The sequence below is a fragment of the Phasianus colchicus genome, chromosome 16 (assembly GCF_987193195.1).
Source record: "Phasianus colchicus chromosome 16, bPhaCol1.hap1.1, whole genome shotgun sequence".
Classification (NCBI taxonomy): Eukaryota; Metazoa; Chordata; class Aves; order Galliformes; family Phasianidae; genus Phasianus; species Phasianus colchicus.
Window position 1 is genome coordinate 11,154,580 of NC_143451.1, and position 24,750 is coordinate 11,179,329.

Below are 24,750 nucleotides of genomic sequence, written 5' to 3' on the forward strand. Positions count from 1 at the left end.
CAGCCAAGAAACAGGCTGTTATGTAAAGGCTATTAGCAGCATCAAAGGCATCACAGGGTCTGTTTATCAGGGTCTTGACCACTCTGCAGCAGTCAGGTTCCTTGTGATCAGCCCTGGGAGCTGTTTGATGAGGCAGGTGTGCTGTGAGATGTTCTCTTTCCTCCTTCACAGCCCATCAGGAGCTTCAGAGAAACCCCAAATTTGCTCTGATGCTCTCACTTAGCCTAAAGCTGCCATCTGAGTCTGTTTTGCTGGGGGAACTTAAGACCATAGGAAACTGGCAGGAAATCCACAGTTCCAGGCATAGAGATAGTGTGCGCTGATCCAGCCTTACAGTGGCCTTCATCACCTCAGCAGTAAGTTGTGTAGGTGCAAAGGCATGGAATGAATCAGGAGTAGTGTAACAAGGAAAGATGTGCACATGGCCCAAAACTCACAGCTCTGGCCTCAAACAAGCAATTCCCACTGACCAGCAGTAATATGCTGATTGCCTGCAAAGCAGCATGGAGATGCAAGCCCAGGGTTGGGCTGGAGAGGATCTGTCACTTGCTCCATCCCTGTGCTGAGCTGCTGTGCTTGGCATCACTGTTGAGAGCCTCGACCATCCATTCCCTCCCAGGGAAAGCTGCCAATGAGAACAAAACAACATCCAAACCTTTAGGCAGGGGCTGTAGGATTAAAGTTAAGCTCTGGTTTTGGATAGAAGTAAACAGAGTGGAGCTCTGCAGGGAAGTAGGAATGAGATGCTGGTCATCTACTCTCATCTGCCAAGTCCTACTAAATCCCAGTGTTGTTGTTCTCAGCCTGAAATAATGTTCACCAGCACTCCAGCAAGCTGTGGGCAAAGGAGTGTGGATGGTGCCCTGTACTGAGCAGGTGATGCTAGTGGTTCAGGTTTCCTTGCAGTGCTGTGAAGGGGAGGATCTGAGTTACGGGCAGGGCTCCTCGTGGTATTTTCAATGGGTGTGTGAGGCTGTGACTCCCTGGCCAGAGCTGGACATCAGCTGTGGTGCCTTGGGGGCTCTGGTGGTTCAGAGCCCCTTCAGCTTCTGGAGAGTTTGGTGTCTGGGCTGTTTCACTTAGCATCACACGGCAGCAGGAATGGCAGTACCAGGATGGGTTCTGAGTGTAGGAGATTCCCAGCAGTAGGAACTGAAAGGGAAATCTCACAATGCTTTTGGGTTGGCCTGGGCTGAGAGCTGAGAGCTCAGCATGGAGCAGAAAGGCAAGTATGACCAGCAGTTTATCTGTAAGATCTCAGATCTGCTGTCCCCATGCAGCCCTTTTGGCTCCCTCCTACCAGCAGGAGATGCTGCCATGCTTAATAAAGGATCTGGGTCACTCCCAGTGTGTTGTTGCTGCTCCTCACTTACGTATTATGTTGTTATGCAGAGGAGCATTTTCTTCCTTGCGGAGCCTTTCAGAGAGCTCAGCAGGTTGGAAGGGGGAGAGAGCTGTGAAGTGTTTTGTGTTTATCTAATGCTGCAGGACAATTCTAATGTGAGCGCTTCGGTCTTAATTAACTCTGTATCCGTTTGGTATTGTACTGCCTTTGGCTCCTCGGCTTTTGTAGACCTGTGCAAAGGCGCACACAGCCCAGGCAGGCAGCTGGCAGTTTGAAAGGTACTTCTGAGGGTTGCTTAATTGCTCCTCCCGGCATCTCTCCATGTTGCAGAGATGGGTTGGCAACGGGGTTTCTTCCAAAACGAGCCTCCCCTCGGAGGGAGGTGAGCCTGTTTGGTGCTTTCTGCCTTTTCTCTTTCCTCCTCCATTCCTCAGGAAGCTGAAGCAGGATTGTGCTCAGACCATGCTCCAGCACTTAGGGATGATGCCATAGCAAGACTGAGACTAAGGCAGATGGGGCAGAAAGCACTTCAGCCTCCCTTGATGTGGGAGAAGAAGGACTTTCTTGCCTCCGTGCTATCCTTCCTGCACATAAACATGCCCAGGGAAATACAGCAAAGCTGCTGTAAGCCCAGAGAAAGATGCACGCTGGGCAGCTGGCCGAGAAAAGGGCGTTAATCCTTTCTAATGTGATAACAAGATCCATTCTGGAGCTTAGTTTCTCATGACTTTTCCCCAGAGCACGAGAGTCTCGCGATTAGTGGATTCATTACCATTAATAAGTTCTTTGAACTGTGCCTGTTGGCAAGAATCAGCAGCCCAATTGACCTTTCATGCACATGGAGGTAGGTGGTCTTGGCAGGGTAGCTGTGGATGTTGGGGATTCTCTCATTCTGCAACACTTCTCACTCCTGCTCTCTTCCTGTCTTTCCCCTTTTTGGTTTTGCCAGCAGAACCTTCAAACAGGAAAACTAGAAGAAGGACTTGATTTTGTAGTGTTGGCTGCTGGTTGGGGTGTCCCTTCCCACTGCACTCTGTGCCACTATGGGTACCTCCCAGTTGGATGGATGCTCGTGGTGTCCTGCATCCAGTAGACAAAGAAGGGAGAAAGGCTTGAAAAGGGCTGGGCAGGAACTGGCCCTGGAGCACTTGATTTTGGCCAGTCAATGGCAGGATTTTAGTTTTTTGTTTGTTTTTTTTTTTTTGTTTTGTTTTTTTTTTTTTTTGAGGGGGGAGATGTTGCAAAATTGAGGAAGGAAAAGAGAAGGGAAGATAAAACCAATAAGCAGCAGAACCACCCCAAACTTCATCCACCCTTTGCAATCAAGCTGTGCTTTATTTTCCTGCTTTTATTTTCCTCCCACAGTCACCAAAGTGTCGTTCTTTGCGTTTCTCCCCAGCGTCTGTGCCCAGATCTCTCTGCAGCTTATTAGATCACAGCCCAAGGCAGCGTGTCTGCAAGCAGCCTTTTCTCCTTCAGCCCAGGGCTTCCTACACCATGACTCAGAGGCAACATGCAGCCTCTGAGATCTACTGGCTCATTGAGGGCCTTTCAAGTTGCAGTGTGTAGTGAATGGAGAGGCACGGAGTGAGATGGGGTTCGGTCCTATGGCTCCCCAGCCTGGCTGTGTTCTCTCTGCAACAAAACCAGGTGCATGGGCTCCCACAGAACCAGCTGACATATTGCTAGCTGTGTCCTTGCCCAGCTGGGTTGGGCACATCGGGAGGTTGGAGATCACCTCTGGAGGCTGAAATGAAGCTGATTCATCCGGATCAATGTATGTTTGTCCCTCCTGCAGCTGGGAGGGCAGTCAGCTGCACGCGGCACTGAATGCCATGTGTCACTGTGCCACGGTACGAAAGGCAGCTCGTGTGGCTGAATGCTGTGTGTCATTGTGCCACAGTGGGAGAGGCAGCTCCCAGGGGCTCGGCTGCGAGATCGGAGCAGAGCATCACACTGACGCATCAGCCCTTCTGTCTGAGCACTTCTTCCATGGGCAGTGTTCTTGGCACAGGCGTGTGTGTGTCTGCATTTGAACATGAAACTGCTCCCGGGAAAGGAGCTTGTGCAGCCATAGCTGCTAATTACCCAATCATCCCTCCAGATGGTCCCTCTCCCTCTGCAAGTCCAGCTTTGCTCTGGGTAGAATCCTAATTATGCTGGCCTGCGAGCTGCAGCATGCTGAGCCTTCCTGTCCCACCCGCTGCCAGCTGCCTTTTGCGATCGGGGAACTCCTGCTGCTGGTGTTGCTTCCAGGGTGGGGAAGGAAATAAGTTTTTGTAGAGTTTCACAGCTCCTCCTGGCTCTGGAGGAAATTTTCCTTTGTGATCAGTTCTAGTCTGGAGGAGTGTCATCTGGAGCAGCACATCCAGATCAAAAGGCATTGCTTTAAGCAAAACAAGAAAGAGCAAGAGATGTTACCAGGATCATTCAGCCTTGCTGCAGGGATTGGAGTTTGATGCATAGCTACAGGTGTGCAGCTTATGGGCTGTGAGACTTGCCTGTGGCTCTCCCTGCTGCAAGTAGCAGGTTTGGGCACTGGGAGCTGCCCAACCAGAGCCAAAGCTTTGGGTTTACGTGATACATCTCATCAGGATTTGATGAGAATTGTGGAGAGCTGCAGAACCTAAACTGGAGGTCTAGTGCTTAGATGGGAAGGCACCATGTGAGATATCTCAGCGTCTCTCCTGCCATTCAGGGACTCAGAGAGCAGCTTTGCAAGGTCCTGGTTTCTGCATCTGAATGCAGCCCCTCTGTACCCACTAAGGGCAAAACAGAGCTCCCTGCTGCAGGTGAGTCAGGAGAACTTGCTGCTTGTCTCTTCTCCTGCTCCCTCTATTTCTTCACTTAAGTTCCTCTGCTGTCTTTGCCCACAGGCTGTAGCAACTTCAGACACATCCCTGTGTCTCGGTGCTTTTTAATCCTTTGCCTCTCCACCATAACCCCTTCTGTGTGACAAACTCCTCTGCTTGGAGTGTCTGATCTTCCAGCAAACAAGGTGCTGGTGCAGTGCTCACCTTTATCTTCTGCTTGTTTTATATGGAAATGTCCTCCAAGTGAAACCGTTCCGTGGGCGGGGAAGAAGAGGGCTGAAGGAAAAACATTTTTCACGTGTTTCTTCCTTGTCTCTTGAATCTAAGATACAGGGAGGCAGATTTTACAGTTGTGTTTGGGGGGAAATGGGAGTGTTGTGTGATGGGGGGTGAATAGCTGCTGAATGAGTTGTTATTCGCAGCCAACAATGCCCAATTCCTCTGGCGCGCTCCTCTTGCAGCTGGATGAATCTCAGCACCCATCTCAGGTAGTTCATTGATGGAGGAAAAGGTTGTTCAGGAAAGTTGTTCAGGGTTTATTTCCCCTTGGCTCTGCCCTGCAGCAATTGCTCTCTCCTAAAGCGCAGTTGCTGAGTGGCTCCTGCTTTACTTAGGGGTTATGGGGAGCAATTTCAGACCATCATACAGAGTATCACTTGCTCGGCAATCATTAGAGCCACATTTATTCAATAGTTGGGAACATTCAGAACAGATTGGGAAAAAAAAAATACAGCTGTCCTGTGTTAAAGAATTACCTGCTTCTCTGCTACCTGCATCTCGCTTGGTCATGTAATTTGTGTTGCCTTCTCCCTTATCTCCTTCTTGATTGTAGAGCACCTTAGATCCCCACCGCTCTGAACAGCAGGTCTGCTGCTGGAGGTCTTCTCACCTTCTTGCTTTGAGCAGTGCTTCAGCACTGAGTGCTGATGTGCCCCACAAATGCTCGTCCATTGCCATGGAGCAGCCTGGATTCAGAGCCCCGCTTGGAAAAGGCACATCCCTGCCATGCTGCAATTAGAGCACTTGCTTATCTTCTCTATAATAGAGCTTTATAACTTTATCCAGGCCAATTAAATCAGCAACCAGTTCCCATTAACGTGGGCTTTCCTTCTGCAAGAACAGAAGGAATTTGAGATGCCCGTAGCTGCCTCTCTCCTTATTAAAGTTCAGCTCACTCATCCTGGAGACGTGCTGAGGGGAAATTTCTTGGAAAGCTGCTTTGCCTTCGGGTCATCTGAAGAATGATCTGAGCATCAGAAGAGCTCTCTTAAAATCCTTAGCTGGGAACAAAAAGTTACCAGCTCTGGCTTTTAGGAAGCACCTGGGCTGCTTTTTTTCTCTCTTTTTACCACTTCATTTCAGCTGTCAGCCGTCTTGCTTCATTTGCTCACTCAGAAAACTAAGGCTGATATTTAACTGAAAGATCACTGGAGCCTTACAGGATGCTGTAAGCAAACAGCCTTACAGGCAATGGTCTGGGCTGACGTCTCAGCTGTGACTTGCTGTCCCCTGTCTGATGAGGTGGAAATGGGAGAATTGGCGTTGAGTTGCTGGGCTTTGGGATTTGCAGGCAGAAGGAAGGCACTTCAGAGTGGTGCAGTTGCTGGGACCTTGTCCTCCTACTGATGAGGTATGGTCCAGACTCATAGTCTTATTTTGGCCATGGAAAGAGGCAGCATAAGTGACGTTTTTGGAAGTATTCATTAGTCTTGCTTCTCTTTGGTTGCTCTATATACTGAGGAGCAGGTGCTGGGTTTGCACTGCATGACGGGCACTGGTGCTCCTGACTCCAGGGGCACAGCCGTGGGGGGGACACTGCACAGAGAGAAATGGTAATGGAGAGTGGCTGTGTGATGGCAGCTGTCATATGGAGCTGCAGGAAGAGTTGTTGATGTTCTGTGGACAGCAGCATTTCACAGAATGGTTTGAATTGGAAAGGACCTCTGAATGCTGTCTGGTCCCACTCCCTGCACTGAGCAGGGACAGCCACAGCTCCATCAGTGCTCAGAGCCCCATCCAGCCTGACCGTGGCTGTGTGCAGGGATGGGGCACTGCCATCTCTCTGGGCACCCTGTTCTCATCCATCTTTCTTTCTTTCCCTCCAGGACATATAACCTGACCTTCCTGCATCCGTACTACCGCACAGATGAAGCAGAGGAGAATCCATTCATCTGCTCATCCCATCGTGAGAACGGCATGCAGAAATGCTCCAACATCCCAACCAGGAAGGAGTACAAGGTGGAGTGCACCTTGAGCATGGACTCCTACACCCCAAGTTTATACAACCCTGACTTCAGCAGCAAGAATGCCTGCATAAACTGGAACCAATATTACAACGTATGCATGGCAGGGGATGTAAACCCACACAATGGAGCTATCAATTTTGATAATATTGGCTATGCCTGGATAGCTATATTTCAGGTATGATTCTCTAAAGGCTTCCTGTTTCTTTGTTTTCTCATCCTTTGCTTGGGAGGATTTTGATCAGTACCTCAGTGGAGAAAGGAATTTGCTTGCCACCTGCATGAAGCTGCACATAAAGACATGTAGAGTAAATGACTCAGACGTTGTGCACCAGTGCTCCAGCAGAGCACTCGGAGAGAATGAGGGAATGGCCACTTTTCAGTGTTCTGGAAGAGGGGGGAAATGCTTCAGGCAGACAAAAATCTGGCAAGTTTTGGCCCTGCAGATTAGACCTGGATAAATCCCAAGAAGGAAATCTCTTTGAGAGTTGGGGTTCTTCTTTATTGCTGCAGTATCAGGAAATTGAGAAAAATGTCCACACCCTTAAGCAAGATTTAATATTGTTCTGAAATGTAGCAGCTAGCATGATGGTAAAATTTGGGTCTGAATCAAGAGTTACAAGGTCATACTGGTTAGCATGGTGGGGAGGAGTAAATAACCCCAACAGACTATTCTGGCTAATGGGAAGAGACATCTGATCACTTGGGGCTGGAGTCTGACTTGATCCACTCTTGTACAGCTCTGCAATGGAGACCACGGTGCTTCTGACTCAGGCTGGGGAAGACTTCACGGGTGGCAAATGATAAGGCATACTCCAGTAACCAGAGCATTTTCAGTGCATTTGTAGGTCTGGAACTCTGCAGAGCTCATCTGCACAGTCCCGAGGCTGTGGTCTCGTAGGGCTGGTGGATTTGAAATGAGGTGTGCGTGGTTTTCAGTCTTTATTTTGCAGTTTGTTTTTGATGCCGATTTCTTTGTGCTTTCAGCTGCACGTCCTATTTTATTTGGTCTTCCTGAAGAGCAGGTGACGTCTATTCCTAAAAGAGAGACAACCTCCTTTCAGTTTTCTTAATGACAAGTAATTGCTCATTCGCCTCTCTAAATTCCACTTCTGAATTTCCTTCTGGTTTCATATTATAATATGAACATAATAACTTGTCATTTTATCTGAGAGCTGTGAAGAGGCGTTTGCTTGCTCTGAGCATCTTGTTTGCTCTCACAGCAGCACACCTCAAATTGCACCGTTGCTGGTGTCAGGGGCTCAAAACCAAACCCAGAAGGGCTGAGACAGACCTTATGCCTCTGTTAAGCTGTTTTTAAAAATGCTTAGGTTCTCTCCTGGAATTAATATGTCACAGGAGGATCCCGATTGGTAGTGAGTGCTGCATGAAGGAAAGAGGGAAATCAAAGCATGAGTCTTAGGTGGGTCTCTGGCTGCACTTGCTTTCTCCTTCTCCTGCTCTCACACAGGTGATGGATGTGTCCAGGAGGTCCTCTCTGGCTCCCACCACGGGACAGCAGTGTCTTTTCTAGAGAAAAGGCAGAGGCCGATGTGTTGCAGACTGCATGTGCAAGTGCACTGAAATTGAGCAGGTGCTTCTCCAGAGCTTCTTTTCCTTTGTACTTCCCGAGCAGATTTGCAGGCAGCAAGCCTTCATTTCATGTTGGTATTCCGTTTCTCCAGCACGCATGGCCTGCAGATGTGCAGGTTTAACCTGCAAAGATTTCAGCTCGTATCTTTGAAAAGAGCAAAGGGTCTGGCAAAGTTGGATCTTGTAGCTATAGATCACTTTAATCCATGCCAGCAGGTTTATGGATGAATTTAATGCCACTTAGGCCATCCAAATGCTAAAGAGTGTTTCCAGACAAACAAGGCTCTTACGTCTTTATTCCCTTGTCCTCTCTGAGTTTTCAGAATAGAAAATGAAAACAATATAACTCCAGGTAAAGTAGCAGCTGTTGGGAGTAAGGTGGTTGCTTAGCTTGGGTGTGGAAAGACTAAATCATTACTGCAAGAGGTTGGATGCTAAATCAAAACAATTGCTATAAGCAGGGAACATTTAAGAAGTAAAGCTGTTGAGTTGTGCTCTCATTACGTTTAATATTGAGGCTGGGCAGCACCAGGTCAGCAGTTAGATGAGGCCTCAGAGGAAGGAGTGCAGAAAGTAGAACTGACGGCTTTCGTAGCCTGGGAGCTTCCCTGTGAGCTGGTATTGAATTACTGGACAGAAAGCACTCTGCTGTGCTCTGAATGAGACAGATCCAATTGTCCTGAGCCCTTCTGGGGAATAATGAATAGGTGGTACTTTGCAAGGGTTATGACAGAGGACTGAACCTCAAGGGCTGGCGAGCCTCCCGTTTGCATAATGGCAGTCTTAAGACTCAGCTGGGTAAAGCATCCCTCATGATTTATCCCAAATGAGTTTGAAATCTGGCACGGTTTAAGAGCTGTCAGAAGGCAGATTGGTGAAATGAGCCCCACAGGTGAAATAGGGAAGGAATCTTCTGAGTACGTTGACTGCACATTGTGCCCATGAGTTTTCAAGGGCAGTCTGATACTGTGCAGTCTGCAAACAAACAAAACCACAAGCAGACTTTGACAGGGGAATCTGGATTTCTCTGCTCCTTGTGGATGGGATGCCAGTGCACAAAGCTAGCAGCGTGGCTGAGCTTTCTCAGTTGCCAGAGTTTGGATTTTAGCAGCTAAGCTGAAAGACATTTAGCTTCGTGGTAGTTGTCCTAAACTTGCAGATAACCCAGCATACAGATGGGACATATAGTGGGGCACACCAAACAGTGAAACACATTGCTGACCTCAGCAGAAGAGTGAGAAGTATCAAACAGGAGAGCCAACCCAGTCCAGACAAAATCCGAAATAAGGACAGTAGCTGCATCCATGGGTGTTTGCAAGGATAATAATTCCTTATGTAATCCTGAAAATGATTCATGTTTTGATTCCCCTCATTTGTTGTGTAATAGGCTAATTCATGTATATATTTGTTACAAAGGCACGTTCAATGGCAAATTATATGAACTAATTAGCTTATTAGAGAATAAATGAAAGGAGATAGAACCTAAATTAACTGTGAGGTTTGGCATGATATTAAGATCCCTTTACTGCATATGAGTTTCAGCCGTAACAGTAAGAGCAGTAATTACAGGTATTGTCACACTGCAAATGATGAATTACTCACCTAACCAAAGTCCAATTTAATTTGAATTAGTGACAGCCTCAGTGGAAGAACCAAAAGGCTGCCATGTTCATAGCCATCAGCCTAGTGCAGCCAGGCCTGAATGCAGATTCCCCATTATATATACAACACGAGGGCGTTGGATGGTTGCTGGGCTGCACAGTTTGGGAAGAATAAAGATGATTTAGGCTGCTTTGTAAATCATAGAACCGTTGTGTAGATGACTTCAGGTCTGACCTGCTGAAGAGCAAACACCTATAATAGCACTTTACATTGGGAGGCAAAGCTGAAGGAGCAATAACCATCAGTGGGGTGGAAGCAAGGAGAGATCAAGGGAACAGACTTCCTCTGTGCCTCCTTCCAAGATGGAGGAGCAAGGACAGAATTTTGAGAGCAAGTTTTAAGGAAACATTTGTCCAACACAGGAGAATATTTGTTTGGCAACCTGAAGGTGTAGGATACTTCTGGTGAGGGCTGATTTTCTCTTTCCGTGGCTTCCTCTTAATACGGCGCATTCCAGAAATATCTGCATTTTCCAAGGGGCTTCTTTAGAAGATCCTCTTGAAATTACTATCTGGATGCAGCTCTCGGATTCGTGACTCTCTTCCTGGCTCTGAGTGCATATTGCTTCTACGTAGCTTTGCTGTAAGAAGACATCTCTGTTAACAAGTTAATCAAGTCCTACAGGTAACACATCTCTGGCCCATCATCAGAAGGCCCTAGCGAGGGAATTCTCAGAGGAGACTACTTTGCATTCAGCATCTCCCTTACTGCTGTCAGAAGGAGGAAAGAAAAACCTGGTCGTGCTCATGAGAGCTGAAGACAGCCCAGCAGGCGCACGACATGATGAGAATGCCCAAGAAAGGAAAAGCTGAATCACCTTCTCAAAGATGTCTGCAAATAGAGCGGCATTAAAGGAACTGTCAGCAGCAGCAAGAGGTTGAGGAGTTATCTTGATTGTGTGCTTAGGTGGAGAACTCATTGCACCTGGTTTGCTGAAGCTAGCAGTGTGTCACAGCCCAGCAGGTGTGGTGACCTGCTCAAGAAGAGAAGTTTGGGATGGGAAGTTGGGGGAATGGATGCCACCCACTTCCTCCTTCATTTGTCCTTCTGTGGATGCTGTACTCTGGAGATAACAGCAAGCTGCCTGAGCAGTGTGACAGCTGGCAGTGACAGCCACCTGCTGCTGGCCACCTAATGACATGGTCCTTTTGTCTGCATGTGAAGTTCTCTTTCCTGTGCTCCAGCACATCAGAAAAAAAAAAAAAGCTCCTTGGAACTTGTGCAAGCTATCTCAATCCAATCCCTGATTGACTCACTTGGATCCTGCTCCGAGTGCTGATGGGGAGCTTGCTTTGTCTCTGTGCTGCTGACTGCTGCCACCACGATGCCTACCTTGCTCACTGTCCTGCAGATGGGTCAGCTGGGGAGGTTCACATCATGGGATTCCAGGTTTGGAAGGGAGAAGGTCCATTTCTCCCATTTCTCTGTAAACTACTGTTCCATGCTGTGATCTGCTAGGTGTGGGTCCCTGCCCCCCAAACCATGCTATGATTCTATGGCTATTTTATGGAACAGAAGGAAGTAGAAACAGCTTGAGGCTTCCAACTGCAATTCTATGTATGCATGCAACACATAGTCCTGTGGGCCATGCTTTTCAGAAGCAGCTGTCACTTTGGTGCCCTTGTTTTCAGAGTTTGTTGAATACATAATTTTTTTTGTCCAAGAAGGGACTTTTCTTGGTCAGACATTTCAGTCTGATGTGTGTCATCAAACTGGAGCTGTGTGTCAGCAGTGCTCATCCGTGCTGAGTTTGGTGTGAAGTTTTGGCCATCATCTAAATTACAGGGTTTGAGTTTTGTTGGTGTTGTGTTGGTGTTGTTTCTTAATTTGGCCAGCACACTAAACATCATTTGCTGCATTTGAAGAGCTTTCATGCTGAATATGCAATCTAAAAATATCCAGCTCCTTTAAAGCATCTCAGAATGTGCTTCCAAGAGGACTAGAGGCTTTTGAAAAACCTTTAATTTTGAAGGTTAGGAGGAATTGTCCCATGTAGCACAAGCCAGAGCCGTCCTGATTCCAGCACCAGGCCCACCAACACATAGGAGGTATTAGAAGGACCCAGGGTTAGACAGAAACCTGCTATGGACTCTGTAGCTTTGAAAGGGTTTCGTCCTACCTCAGAAATGACAGATTTTGGTATTTAATGTAGAAAGAGGGGTTCCTGCAGCAAGCTATGGATCTCTGGAGTAATGTTAGTGATAAAAATCCTTGCTGTGTTGGGCTCAGTACCCCAAACTGCTACAGGTCCTGCAGTGTCTGGAGGAGCTCTGTTGTGCACACCCAGCTTTCAGCAAGGCTCTCAGTCTGGCGTAGGCGCTCTTCTCATTGCAGGTGCTTCATCTTTCAGCTCTGCTATGAAACTTTGATTTATGGATCTATATGATAATGGACTCATTATTGCTGAAGTTAAGCAGTTAAGTACATTCCCTGTGCATAAGATACTTTACACAAACAATGAAGACAGGATAATTATCCCAGTAAATCAAACCTCATGAATATGGACTGAGATGTGATTTGTTACAAGCAGCAGTCATCTGAAATCAGGGATGTTTTCGCTGAGGATCTTGCATTATTTAGTGCTAAATGGGGAGACAGCAACAAACCTTTATTTTGCAGCAGAAGTTGCTGAGGTTTGATGCCATTTTAAGCTCTTAAGTTCAGTTTCATGTTGTTCAGAGTCTCCAATAACATCATGACCTGTCCAACTTCATTGCACACGGGCTGCGCTCTGCTTTTTGGGATCCACTCTGATTTGGTTGTGTTGGCCAGGGATGCTTCCATGGAACAAACGAGAGGTTGTCACTAATCCAAGACAAATGCAAGGTTGCACTGTTTCCCTTTATTTTCTGTTTTGCAGCTTTTCAGACCAGATGCATGCTTTGCAGGTCTCCCAGTTTATACAGAAACTGCTTAAACTTTCTTTGCAAAGTGAGCGAGTCCTCAAAGCGAAAGGAGAAGCGGCTGTTCAAAGGGCATTGCTCAGAATACAATAAAAGCTGTTTTTCTGACCACACAGGTTACTTAACAACATGTGTCATGGGGAAATAATTAAAATTATGAAATTGACTTCAAAAATAGTAATTTGATTAGCTGCCAAGCACGCTGCTTCCAGAAGAGGAATACTCCATTATTCACTGGCCAGTGCTTGCTAGCCAAATTGATGCTCCAGAGAGGACAAAGCATATAGATAAGAGGCTTTCTGAGATGAATGCTGGAGGCCTTATAAAACTTACTGAGAGCATCACAGTAATTAATAGCTTTCAGACTTTATGTTGTTGTATCTTGTCTCGGTGAGGTTTGTAGAAAAAAGTATTGCTGCCTGGCCAGGGAAATGAGATAAAAGTGAAAAACAAAACCAACAAAATGGAATAATCATGACAGCACTCAGTTGCTGTTCAGTTTAGCATAATTGATTTTGCTGCAGATAATGACCATCTTGTCCCCAAAGGACCTTGTATAGGCCCAAAAAAAAAAAAAAAAAAGTCTAAGTGCAAATTGTTTATATGAATGAAGATGAACACTTCCAGTGCTTTGGAAACATTTGAGTTTCTCTATCTGTCACCTCCTGCTCCAGTCGGGTGCTGAGCTGAACAAGCAGCTGCAATTCTGAAATCAACCTAGGGTGTTTGATGGGGGTTGATCAAAGTGCAATGTGCTGATTTTGGTTCCTGTGCTTAAGGAGGCTGTTTCTACACGTGAAGCTGGTTCGGATAATCACAGAATTGAAACCCTACCATAAGAGAGGTCCGGCCTCTGGGCTAGCTTGGAGTTCTGTACGCTCTACCTTCAGTTCTAAGAATCACAACAATCTTCCTAACTTCCTTCAACTGATCGGTGGCACCTCGAGGTTGGTTTGTCTGCAGCAGTCCATCTGGCAATAGCCATGGGTGCTTTCTAATATACAGAAAAGAGTTCAGTGTTTGCCTTTGCTAATTGGAGGAGCCTAGGTTGAAGTTTGGGTGTTTTGGTGTGGTTTTTCCCTTCCCTGGGTAATTATTTTTTTTATTATTTTTTCCTTTTTCTTAACTGACACTAAAGCAAAAAATAACCTGCTCTTCAATGGATTACAGCCAAGAACTTGCAAAAAATGTTGGCAGAGCACAAGGACAGGGATTTTTATGGTGAAAACTCCTTGGGATAATAAAAGAAATTGTTCTGCAGAGACCTTTCATGTGACCCTAGGAAAAAAAAAAACAATGTAAACTTTCTGTCTCCCTGGGAACAATGAGGAGGTCTGAGTTAATTGCCAGTGTCTTTAATCTACATCTCCCTTGTGATTTTCACTCTGGAGTATCACATTGATTCTGATTAGCTTGACTAGATTTTATCCCCAGTTATGCTGCTATAAATCAGATGAGCATCTTTGTGAGAGCTGATGAGATTATTGTGGTATGAGCAAACCGAGAGGAGCAGAATCACAGAGCAGGAGACTTAAAAATAAATTCCAACTATCCACTCTCCTGCTGTCCATCTGAATGTGGTGATGGGGAAATGCCAGACTGGGAAATGCATGGAGGAGCTGAAGATCGATGAAGTCAAAATCTGTCTTTCCATTCACCTCAGTGAGCTTAAATCCTTGCACATGTGTGAGAGAGGCTCTGACACAACATTCAGGGCTTTAGTGCTTTGCCTCGAAGGTATTAATGGAAGAAAAATAACATATCCTATCCCTGCCATGTTGTGTGAGGACTGCACTGAGCATCACACAGGATCTGCCAGAGGTTCGGTGATGGCTCTATTCTCTGGCCAGAGCCTCAATCCTCTGGAGGCCAAAATCCATTCCCTGTGCAAAGGGGGCAATGTCTGCTTTCCCTCCAGGTCTGCTGCATGCAAATGCAGTTGGCAGCACTCCCGAGGGCAACCTTGCCAATCATCTTAATTGAATCTTTCGGTTGTTTCCCTACAGCTGATGATTTTAGTGTGCCACGTATCTTGCACATCTTTTTCATCAGGGCAGAATTAGAAAGCGTGTTTTTTGCCTTCTTATCTCTGTTGATAAATGATTGCATGTTGTGTTTATTGGTAGTTTTGAACTGGTGCATTTGGAGGGGCTGCTTTATACGTCTGTCTGCGAGCAACCATGGCTTAGTCGTAATTTCATTACTGAGAATGGATTGCTGAGATTGGAAAGCATAGGAAAGGTGCTCCAGGTCCTCAGAAAACATCTATCAAGAGCTTGGAGGGCCAAATACTGGAGTTGCCATCAAGTGGCTTAATCAGATTGGAAACTGCAGAGTGGAAGAAGTCATTTCTGCTTAGAAAAGTAGGTGGTATTGCATTCAGGAGGCTCCAAGGGAGCAACAGTAGTCCATGCAGTACTGAAAAAAATGTATCAGTGTTCTTGGAATTCTTGAGAGAATAGAAGGAGTTGTTAGCTTTCCCTTTGAATTCATCTGGTCTGAGAATGAAATGTGTAGGATCAAAGTCTGTGCCGCAGCAGTGAACCTTGCACCAGTGCAGATGCCTCTGTCTTGGTTCCAAAAATAGTTAAGGAATTTAGTTTGTGGTGGATAGACCAGCTGTTGGCTGATTCAAATGGTCAGGTTCCCATTTACACCAAGGCCTTGCTTAGTGTATGCAGTGGGGTCGTGGAGCAGATAGAAACGCACGTGTAAAGTCATTGGGAGCCCTTTAAAGGGCAGCATGAAAGAAGTCCTCAGCATGGCAAGAATCAGGCTATAAAAGTCATAGAAACTCTTTCAGTCCAGACAGGTGGCCATGCATGTGTGTTGTCCTGCATTTCTCCAGAGCTATTTGATTAAAAAAAGAAGGCAGATGTCTGTGAGCACGCTCTCTTACAGGATTGCTAGTACTCTGTAATCCTCGGCAGCTCGGGAATCCTCCCCTAGGTACTGCTGCATTTATACGGGGTGATGAGTCCAGGAATGAATCCACGGTGATGTCAAACAGGAGAACAAAAGCCCAGCGGTCTGTTTATTCCTCCTGTGTCCCACTTGGTTTACAAGTGAGTAGTAAATAATGCAAATTCTAATTACATCTTAAATATTCTGAAAGCTGGATGAGCCCTCCAGAGGAGAAATGTGGCACGTTGATTGATTCTTGCTGCAATTGCTGTCTAGCATGCAAGAAAAATACTTCGATAAATGTTGGGTTGGCTCTCACGCTTCTCTTGGCAGCTGTTCCCAGGTGGGAGCTGGCAGTGCCTGCAGAAGCCCAACGGCAGCCCTCAGGTAACTCCTTTTGTAGAGAGGGCTATGTTTTATTGGTTTAATACATTTGGTTTGAGGATTGCCAGCCAAATGTGAATTCAGCAGAGGTGTATCTGATATGTTTGGAGTCCCTGGGCTTGTTTTTCATCCCTGAGTGTAAATGGCCGGAGCACCTGCTATGGCAGCTGTGCTGAAATGCCCCTGTAGCTGAGGAGAAAGGGGGTAGAAGGGGGGGACTTTGAACAGCACAGAGGAGTTTCTTGTATAGCTGGCAGTGATTTGGCTTACATTGCGTCCCAATGAGATCCTTCCGTTTTCCTCATCAGCTTGCACATGCACTGCATGGGGATGCTTTGCTGCCATGCATGCAAGGGATGGGGCTGAAAAGAACTCTGCTCTCAATTTCAACTGTGTTAAACGAAAGATAGGAAAGGGCAGTTTGAGTTTGATTGCTTGTCTGTTTCACACCACTGAACAGACTGATTACTGCCAGTGTCTGCCCAGACAGCTTAGCCCATTCTCACAGTCAGGGTGAGTAGCAGCCCTTGCATCCACACACAAATGTGTCTGTTGCTGAATGCTTCCTATCAGAGCTCAATCTCTGGGATTCACGTTGACCAAGAGTGTTCTCTTTTTTTTTTTTTTTTTTGTTAAATCCATGGCACCAGAGCTCAGCATTGCTCTCTGATACCTGTACAAGGATGTGATTTTTATCTAATGCGTGTAATGGGGACCAGGAAAGGTGGATGCAATTTGTGTAAATGCAGCTAGCACGTCATCAGACCTGACTGCTCCAAGGCTTTAGCGCTGCTGACAGAGTATAACAGCCACAGAGACAATCTGTACCTTGCTCCTTGGCAGGTGACCTCTATTGGTTAGTGTGGGACTGGCTGCAGGCTGACTGCAGAGGGGTTTGAGCAGTGGGGATGCCTCCTTCTCACCCCACTGCACAGTGGGTGGGTGTGCAGCAACACAGGAACTGGGTTTGAAAAGTTTCTGGTAAGTCGTCACTGCATTGACGTTAAGGTGAGAGGAATCAGGGGTGAGTAATATCTCTCTCTTCCAGCATTCATGAGCTTTAACAGTCTCAGGCAGGCTGTGGGGACTGATGGTTGTGAGCACAGCAGTGCTCTCCCTTTTGCAGATGTGGTCATATCCCAAAGACCCATACCAAGGAGTTTCTTGCAGCTCTGCCAGGAACAAACAAACAAACAAGAAGGGGAGAAAAGTGGCAAGAATTCATGTCTGACTTCCCTGAAAACATTTTGTCCTGATGCTCCAGGTGTGAAGAGAGTCTTGTTTATTCACTGCTTTGACAAGTGCTTTGTTAGCCTGCTTTTCTGTGCTGTCCATATAGACAGCCATCTGTACTGCTCAGGCTTGATCCTTTCCTTGTTCCCAACAAACTAATTCACACACAGTGACGAAGCAGACTGATATTTCAGTTCCATCATTTTGAGCATAGTTAAACTTGGAAATGATGCCACTGAAATTGGAGGCTGCAGGTAATTCTGGGTTTTGTGCTACGGGTACATCAGTGCAAGTGCATTCAGAAGGAGCTTTGATTTTATTGGAAGTTGTGCTGGAATTTCAGCTCTAGCACCACTAGCAAGGCGGCACTAGAAGTTCGGTATGTTTTATCTAAATAAAAAGTGTAAATTACATGGCAGCACTCGCTTTGCTCTGCACACAGTCTGTGTGGTGTTAATTAAATCCTCAGCTTCTTCTTTAGGAGAAGGAAGATTGAGAAAACAACTATGAACTCAATTCTCCGTTTAATTAAAGTAACTCTTTTCCATTCAGATGCTTTGCCACTACGATGCTTGCCATGCAGGTGTAGTGGTGAGACAGTAGGTATCACAAAGAGACCAGTTCTGCTAAAACAAATTTGGCTTAAAGCCTTAGGAGTTTTACAGGTAGTGTTACACAGCCTGGAGCTGAGGTAGAGGCCCGGATCTCTGCACAGAGAGACTTCTGCTTTGTTTGTAACCCTTCCTTGGGATTTATTTGCACTGGCTCTGAACCAGCGTTTCAGATGTTTTATTGTATTGTTTTATCATTTTTACTGTGCCAAATCTCTGTAGAAACCTCAGGACTGTCCTTTGGTTTATCCTGAGTCAACTGGGAATAGAAGTGCAGCAGGTCTGGGTAGATCCTGAGAGATGCTAAGGAGTGATGAGTAGCAGAATACTGATGTTTACTGACTGACTCTTGTTCTCACGCTTTCTTTCTCTGTCTTCCTGTAGGTTATAACCCTGGAAGGATGGGTTGACATCATGTATTATGTGATGGATGCACATTCTTTTTACAATTTTATATATTTTATATTGCTTATAATAGTAAGTATGAACTGTGAAATGCTCCTATTCCTTGTCCTTGTGGGGTAAAGGTGTTCCCTTTTCACAGAGGAGAGCCAGCTGGGATTTGGGATGGGAGAACTTCCTCCCACCTTAAAGTCTAATGATGCAGGTTGTGATTAGTGCTTAGGGACAGGTTATTGGCTCTGTCCTTTTTAGTGTCACATGTGATAGTCACAGCTTGTTAAGCCATATGGTCTTCCTTCCTTCATAGTCTACCAGTCTTGGACTTGTCACCTTGGTATGTCCTAATGATTGTGCCTTGGCCAAGCAACTGCTAATCAGAACAAAAAGTAGAGAAGATACAGCTTTTCTTCCTTTAGATTCCTCAGCATGCCAGAGGGCAGCTTATATCAATGAAGAGCACTCAAAAGAGCTGCTGAACTTCACATGAGCCTTTTAAACAAGGGTAATAATAGCATTACAACTTTCTGAGGTCTTACAGTGCTGTCATTTCTAGAAACAAAGTGTTATTCATTGAAGGAGCTTGAGGTTGTTCTCAGAAGCTGCTACCCTACATTGGCAAGGCTCTTTTTCTGTTTTATAAAGGGCACAACCTTCCCCAGGGGTCTACATCTGTGGAAAAGAGACATTTAAGTCAGGAGGAGTGCAAGGAACAAGTTTCATGTAGATGTCAAGTAGGACATGGGGTAGGGGCATTTCCAAGTGTTTTTATGACTGAATATTCTTTACATAGAGCTCTGTCCTTGCCTCTGTGGTTTTGAAGGCCTTTGGAAATCAGACCACCACAGCTGACTCAACTGCAGTGTGAGAGACTGCCAGTAATGGATATAGCATTCTGAAGCTGGTGATGTTTGAGCCTTTAGCAATGGGCTATGCATAATGGAGATTTACATTCCACTCTTTTGAGTTCTTTTCTTCATATGGATCCTTGCAGAGAAGCCATCTGACTATCCCCCAGGTCACTGGGAGTTGGGGTGGGCACCCTTGCTGCTTCTGAAGCGCTCTCCAGGCTGGTATTACAGACTGGAGAATAGCACTCCCATTGGCTTCCCCTGAGATTTTCACCAAACAATGGCCCAGATTAAATCCATGCGTTCTCTACCAAGCCCAGCACAGAGGTTTGGCCATGTAAGCCCTGGCACTTTCTTGACGTCAGTCCCTTTCACATGTAAGGGGAGTGATTCTCTAAGGGGAATATTTGACATTTTCCTTTGGCTGATTTACGAACTCAAGTGATGAAAAGCCGGTTAGTGGACTCACCAGCTGAGGGGAGGGATGTAGTCCTAGGTCACTTCACATTCTTGTCCTTGGAACTTCATTTTGACAGCCTGCTGTCACCTAAGAATTCATCAGTTCAACCAGACAGTAAATCAGGCCCTTCTAGGAGCACCAGATCTCCTAGAGATGAGTTTCTCCACGTCAGAAACATGAACCCTGATTGTCCTCCTGGAAAGGAGGATGCCCTATGCGGGGTGTGAAGTGATAGAGGGAGAGGAGAGACAGTCTCAGTTCAGCACAGATTGGACTTCAGACCATCTTTTCTTGCAGATTGGCTGGGTGCTTCCTAGTGATCTGTTTTGCTGTAGTGACTGATTATATTGTGTTTCATGCACCCTGCATTAGTGGCAAATGTCATCACTGCTGAGAGGAGGAAAGTGGTGAAGGCTATTGTTAACAGCTTTCTTTGCCACTGCCAAAATAATTTACTGTGGTTTAGGAACAAATTTAGCAGCTTAGGCTCATGTTGACATAACATTTGGTGAGCAGACCCTGAGATTTGGCACATTTGGAAATCACAAGATTTCTGAGAACAATACTTCCAGCTCGGACAGCAGGCGTTGCTTTGTAAAGTCCCTGCTAATTCCTTTTGTTTTCTCCAGGTTGGTTCCTTCTTCATGATTAACTTGTGCCTGGTTGTGATAGCAACACAGTTTTCTGAAACAAAGCAGCGGGAGAACCAGCTGATGCAGGAGCAGCGGGCCCGTTATCTCTCCAATGACAGCACAATTGCCAGCTTCTCAGAGCCAGGTAGCTGCTACGAGGAGCTGCTGAAGTACATCTGCCACATCTTCAGGAAGGTGAAACGGCGGACAATACGCCTGTACAATAACTGGCAGAGCAAGCGCAGGAAAAAAGTTAACCCAAACAACACCACAAACGGGCAGAGCCGCCGAAGCAAAAGGCGCATCACCTCCATTCACCACCTCATCCACCACCACCACCACCACCATCACCACCACTACCACATCAGCAATGGGAGCCCACGGGGGCCACGCTCCAACCCGGAGATCTGCGACCTGGAACTCAAGGTGATGAAGCCTGGTGGGCAGCTGATGCTCCCTTCTCCATCACCCAACTTGCAGAGTCCCGCTCCTCCTCCAGACTCGGAGTCTGTGCATAGCATTTACCACGCAGACTGTCACGTTGAAGGACCACAAGTGAACTGTAAGTCTTCCAATGCCCCTGCAAGCATTAAGCTCACTACTGGACTCTCCAACCATGGCAACATGAATTATCCTACCATCCTGCCTTCACCAACTAGCAAAGCCAGTTCTGTCCCAGTTCCCAAAGGAAAGAAGAATGGCAATTCACCTGTGGCTGTAGTTAATAGCCCTGTAACTTTGGGCACGGATTCTTATGGGAAGCTGCAGCAACTGGTAGGAGAGCATGGTAAGGACAGATGAGCTGATGTTTTTTTGCTTGGGGAAAGGGGCAAAGGGCAGATTGCTCAAGAGAGATGTTAAGGATAGCCAAGGAGGTTGCTGGAGATGAAAGCTGTTTTGTGAATGCTATTTGAGGTGATCACAGAAGCCAGAAGTAGGACAGGTTGAGAGACTGACAGCTCTGTTCCTCCTAGCCTTGCATTTGCTGTCATTGGGTAAAGCACAGTATGGGATGATGTAGGCAGTGACTTCAGGCCCCTTTCCGTGGTTACAAAGCATGTATTTTTGAGCTTTTCTTTGTGCTTTGTGATATCCTGAATGTTCTCTCTCTGCTCCCACCCAAGCACAGATCAGTGCAGCCCCTGGAGTTGAAAAAGTGTCTTGAAAAGGAATAGCGTGTGGAAGCTGGTGGGAGAGCATGAGGTATAGGAGACATAAGATGTGTGAAACAGGGAGGCATTGAAATAACCCACAGCAGATACTTCCAGAGACCCCTTGGTGCTACTTCAATGGGCTCTGAGGCCCAAGATTTCTTTTTGAAAGGAGGAGGAGAAGGTTTGGAGGTAGGCTTGTGGACACTGCAAAGTCTAGCTCTGTGTTAATCCTGAAAGGATGCATGTGAGAGCAGGTGCACAGCAGATCTGCAGCTCTCAGGCTTCCCCTCTTCTTTTTCACCAGTGTAGAAGAAATGTAGGACTGAGTGTTAGTGCAGATTTGGAGATCCATTCAGTCTGAGTGAATAAAAAACATGTTAGGGACTCTTTTGTACCTCTGTCCCATCCTTATCTCTACAGACTGCAGCCACAATAGCACTGCTAGTTAATGCAGCTTTATCTCCACTCTGATATAAATCATCCACTGCTGGAGTAGTGATTATGTGCAATTCTTAGGTTTCTGTTTTGCATATTTTCTCCAGTTTTGCATATTTTCTCCGGTTCTCAACAAAGTTGGAGTCAAAGCCTGAAAAATAGTCTTAAGCCCTCAAAAAGTCAAAAAGATCTAGCTTCCATTTTTATTTTTTATATCTTTAACACAAACTCATCATCTGTTTTTATCAATGCCTGTGTTTTCCAAAACCGTTTATCTGCTTATGCATGGACACAAATATTTGTCCTACTGATGTATGTGCTGAAAAAATACCAAGCCTCGCTTGGGGGAGGTCACAGTAAAGGTTGCTTGCCAAATAGGTTGGTTGGCTTGTCTTTGTTAATTTTTTTTTTTTAAGTGACCATACAAAAGGGTAAAGTGGATTGTTTATAGAAATTGCCTTCGGCAGATATTTCTGTACTTTTGGAGCTTAGCAGAAGGGCAGAAGGGCCAAGGTTAGTTCCAATGTTCTTCCGTTGTTAAGCAAGGGTTTTATATGAATCACTGGTACATCTTTAACTATGGAAGTTAATGAAGGTTATTATGAGAATGTGTATTTACCTTGAGATAAAAGTCCAGGCTCACAGAAGTCTGGAGCTGGGAAACCAAGGACGAGCAGAAGAGCTGTTGCAAAAGGCAGTGCTCAACTCAGAGATTTGGTCCTCTGTGCTCACAAGAGGATCTGCTGCTGAGGCTCCCTCCAGGAGAACGAATCTCCACGTCTCAGCTAAGCCTGCAACACTCCGGGGCCACTCCATTGAATTTGCAGATTTTCACGTGGCCTCTGATGGTTCTTCAAAGGCCTGAGGTTAGATGGGTTGCTATTAATAATGGAGCTGTAATATCTTCTTTTGATGGGACATTTCAGCCCAGAGGACACCTCAGTGCTTTAAACAAATCTGAGATTGTTTTGTTTCAAGTGTGATTATGTGCAGAGGAAGCGGGTGGTGGTTGCAGCAGCTGATCTAGCATCGTGGGCAGCACAGGGGCTGGGAGAGGAAGCAAGCCGGCCACATCCATCTGGAGATCTCAGTGTACAAATGCCCAGCTCTTCACTTCCACAACTCCAGCTCTTTCCAGGTTCTCCTTCCTGCACCTGCCACAGGCCTGAGTCAGATTCACCACTGCACCACATCCCTTTTTGTGCAGTGTGAATGATAGACTGTCTTCCAGGCTTTGGGAGGATCTTTAGGTGCCAAACATCTTAGCTCAACTCATGGTTCTCCATCCCTGCCTGAACTTAGCAAAGCAGCCATGCTAAGTCCCTGTGCCAGGCAGGGAAGGTGACTTGGGCTCGCAAGCTGTGCCTAACCCTTCTGACCTCCCACCTCTTTGAGCAAAGGGCTGTTTCACTTAGTTCTCTCCCCACTCTTACAAGTCAACCAGCAGAGTCTGTTCGCTGCAAGATTTGTGCAAGGGGAGCACACAATTGACAACTGAGTACATTAAGGAGGTATTAGCAGCCAGGGCACTCTGAAACCCAGCTGGAAGCAAGGTTGGTGTCCGCTGGGAAAGATGCAATTGTGGGAGAGAGTATTCTCTTCCCTTCTTTTGTTGTGGAATTGAGCAGCATAAAGTACAGCCTGTTCCTCTGCATTCTCGTGCCCTGCAATGCTGTGAGGTTATTTTAGCAGGCAGCCAAGGAGACTCTGGTATTTTGAAGACATCTGTGGCGCCAGTGTTTTTCTTACAATTTTTAACACTTTGATAGCATACAGGATGACTGGCAAGCCCACTGCCTCTGTATCCATGCTGATGGGTCCATGCTGCAGTGTTTCCTCATCTGACCAATCCCAGTCAGAAATGCCTTGCTGATGTGCAGCGCTGACCAGTGCTGCTCCCAGGCTGAACAGGGGGGCAAATATTTCTGATCTGCCTGGTGTCTGCAATGTAAAGACCAGGAGGAGGTCTGCCCTCTCCTACAAGACTATTTTGAAGGCCACTAATATCTGAGTGACATTCAGGCAAGTAAAATATATTCTGACTTTTGTCACCACCCAGCTTTCAGTCTAACAGGGTGCTGGATTTTGTGGGCTGCTGCCTTCTCTTTGAAGACGTCCTCAAGTGTCAGCCAGGAGTGGCTGAAATCAGCAGCATTACTGCTGGGTGAGCTCCAAGCTCCTGGGACCACGGCCAGGAGCATCCGCTCGGTGCTTTTTGCATGGTCTCCCTGAAATGCATCCATGTGTACCCCCTCCAATCTCCAGGAAGGAGCATGTCCCAGCAGAAAAGTGGCATTTGCACCTTGTTTTCCATCAAGAAAAGTGTATGTTGATTCCTCTTGGCTTTTTTTTTTTTTTCCTGCCATTAGTATCTAGTTGCTAAATATGAGGAAATTGGGGATTTGGTTCCTGAATGGGAGGAAACAAAATCTGATTTCTTTTCCACCTGACTCATCCTCATGATGCCTGCCCACGTCATCACTGTGCCCCAGCCCCATGAGGACAGCCAGCGTTTCTCCTCACACCACAAAACATGTGGTGATGTATTTGATTTTAGAACACCCTGAACGCTCAGTCCTGTGCCTCAAGTAAAGAATACACCTGAGCTTTACTAAAAGCTGAAGGAGGGATGAAGGAGAGCAAAGGGACTACGTGACTCCAAACTGATCCATGGTCTGCAACCATCTTTGGCTCATTTCTCCCTCTCCCTCCTCATTATTATCTAAATGGAAGCACTACCTAAATTGGGTGTAACAGCTTGATAGCACTCAGATCACCGCTAATGATGCTAACTTGGTCAGATATAATCAAAAATAATTGAAAGTGAGAGATGTGTGGGTCAGTCCTTCCCAAGCAGCAGAGCACAAAATGGCCGTCACACTGCAAGGACTGCAAGGAGAGGTCCCTCAGCCCTGAGACGGGGTTGAAGGGTGGGTGTTGGGGATTGGAGAGCAGAACAGAGGGAAAAATAAGGCAGATCGAGAGCCGCTTGATAAGATGGAGTACTGCAAGACTTTATTCAAGGATGTAGCAGAAGCCACTTCTGTCCCCATGTGGGGGTGCAGAGGGCACGGCCGCCATGCTGCGGGGAGGCCATGGGTGCAAGGAGCTCACGGTGCGCTCTCCCA

The 24,750-nt window shown here is 46.4% G+C and overlaps 1 protein-coding gene across 6 annotated transcripts in view; it reads left to right on the forward strand.

Annotated features, from left to right (window-relative positions):
* LOC116237424 (voltage-dependent T-type calcium channel subunit alpha-1H) overlaps positions 1-24,750 on the forward strand; it is a 167,647-nt gene that overhangs the window by 67,294 nt on the left and 75,603 nt on the right. For all 6 annotated transcript variants that reach the window (XM_090151886.1, XM_090151890.1, XM_090151885.1 and 3 more), the window contains exons 6-8: positions 6,264-6,579; positions 18,076-18,168; positions 20,031-20,820. In XM_090151886.1, coding sequence (XP_090008012.1) covers positions 6,264-6,579; positions 18,076-18,168; positions 20,031-20,820 — 1,199 coding nt within the window. The remainder of the gene's footprint in view (positions 1-6,263; positions 6,580-18,075; positions 18,169-20,030; positions 20,821-24,750) is intronic.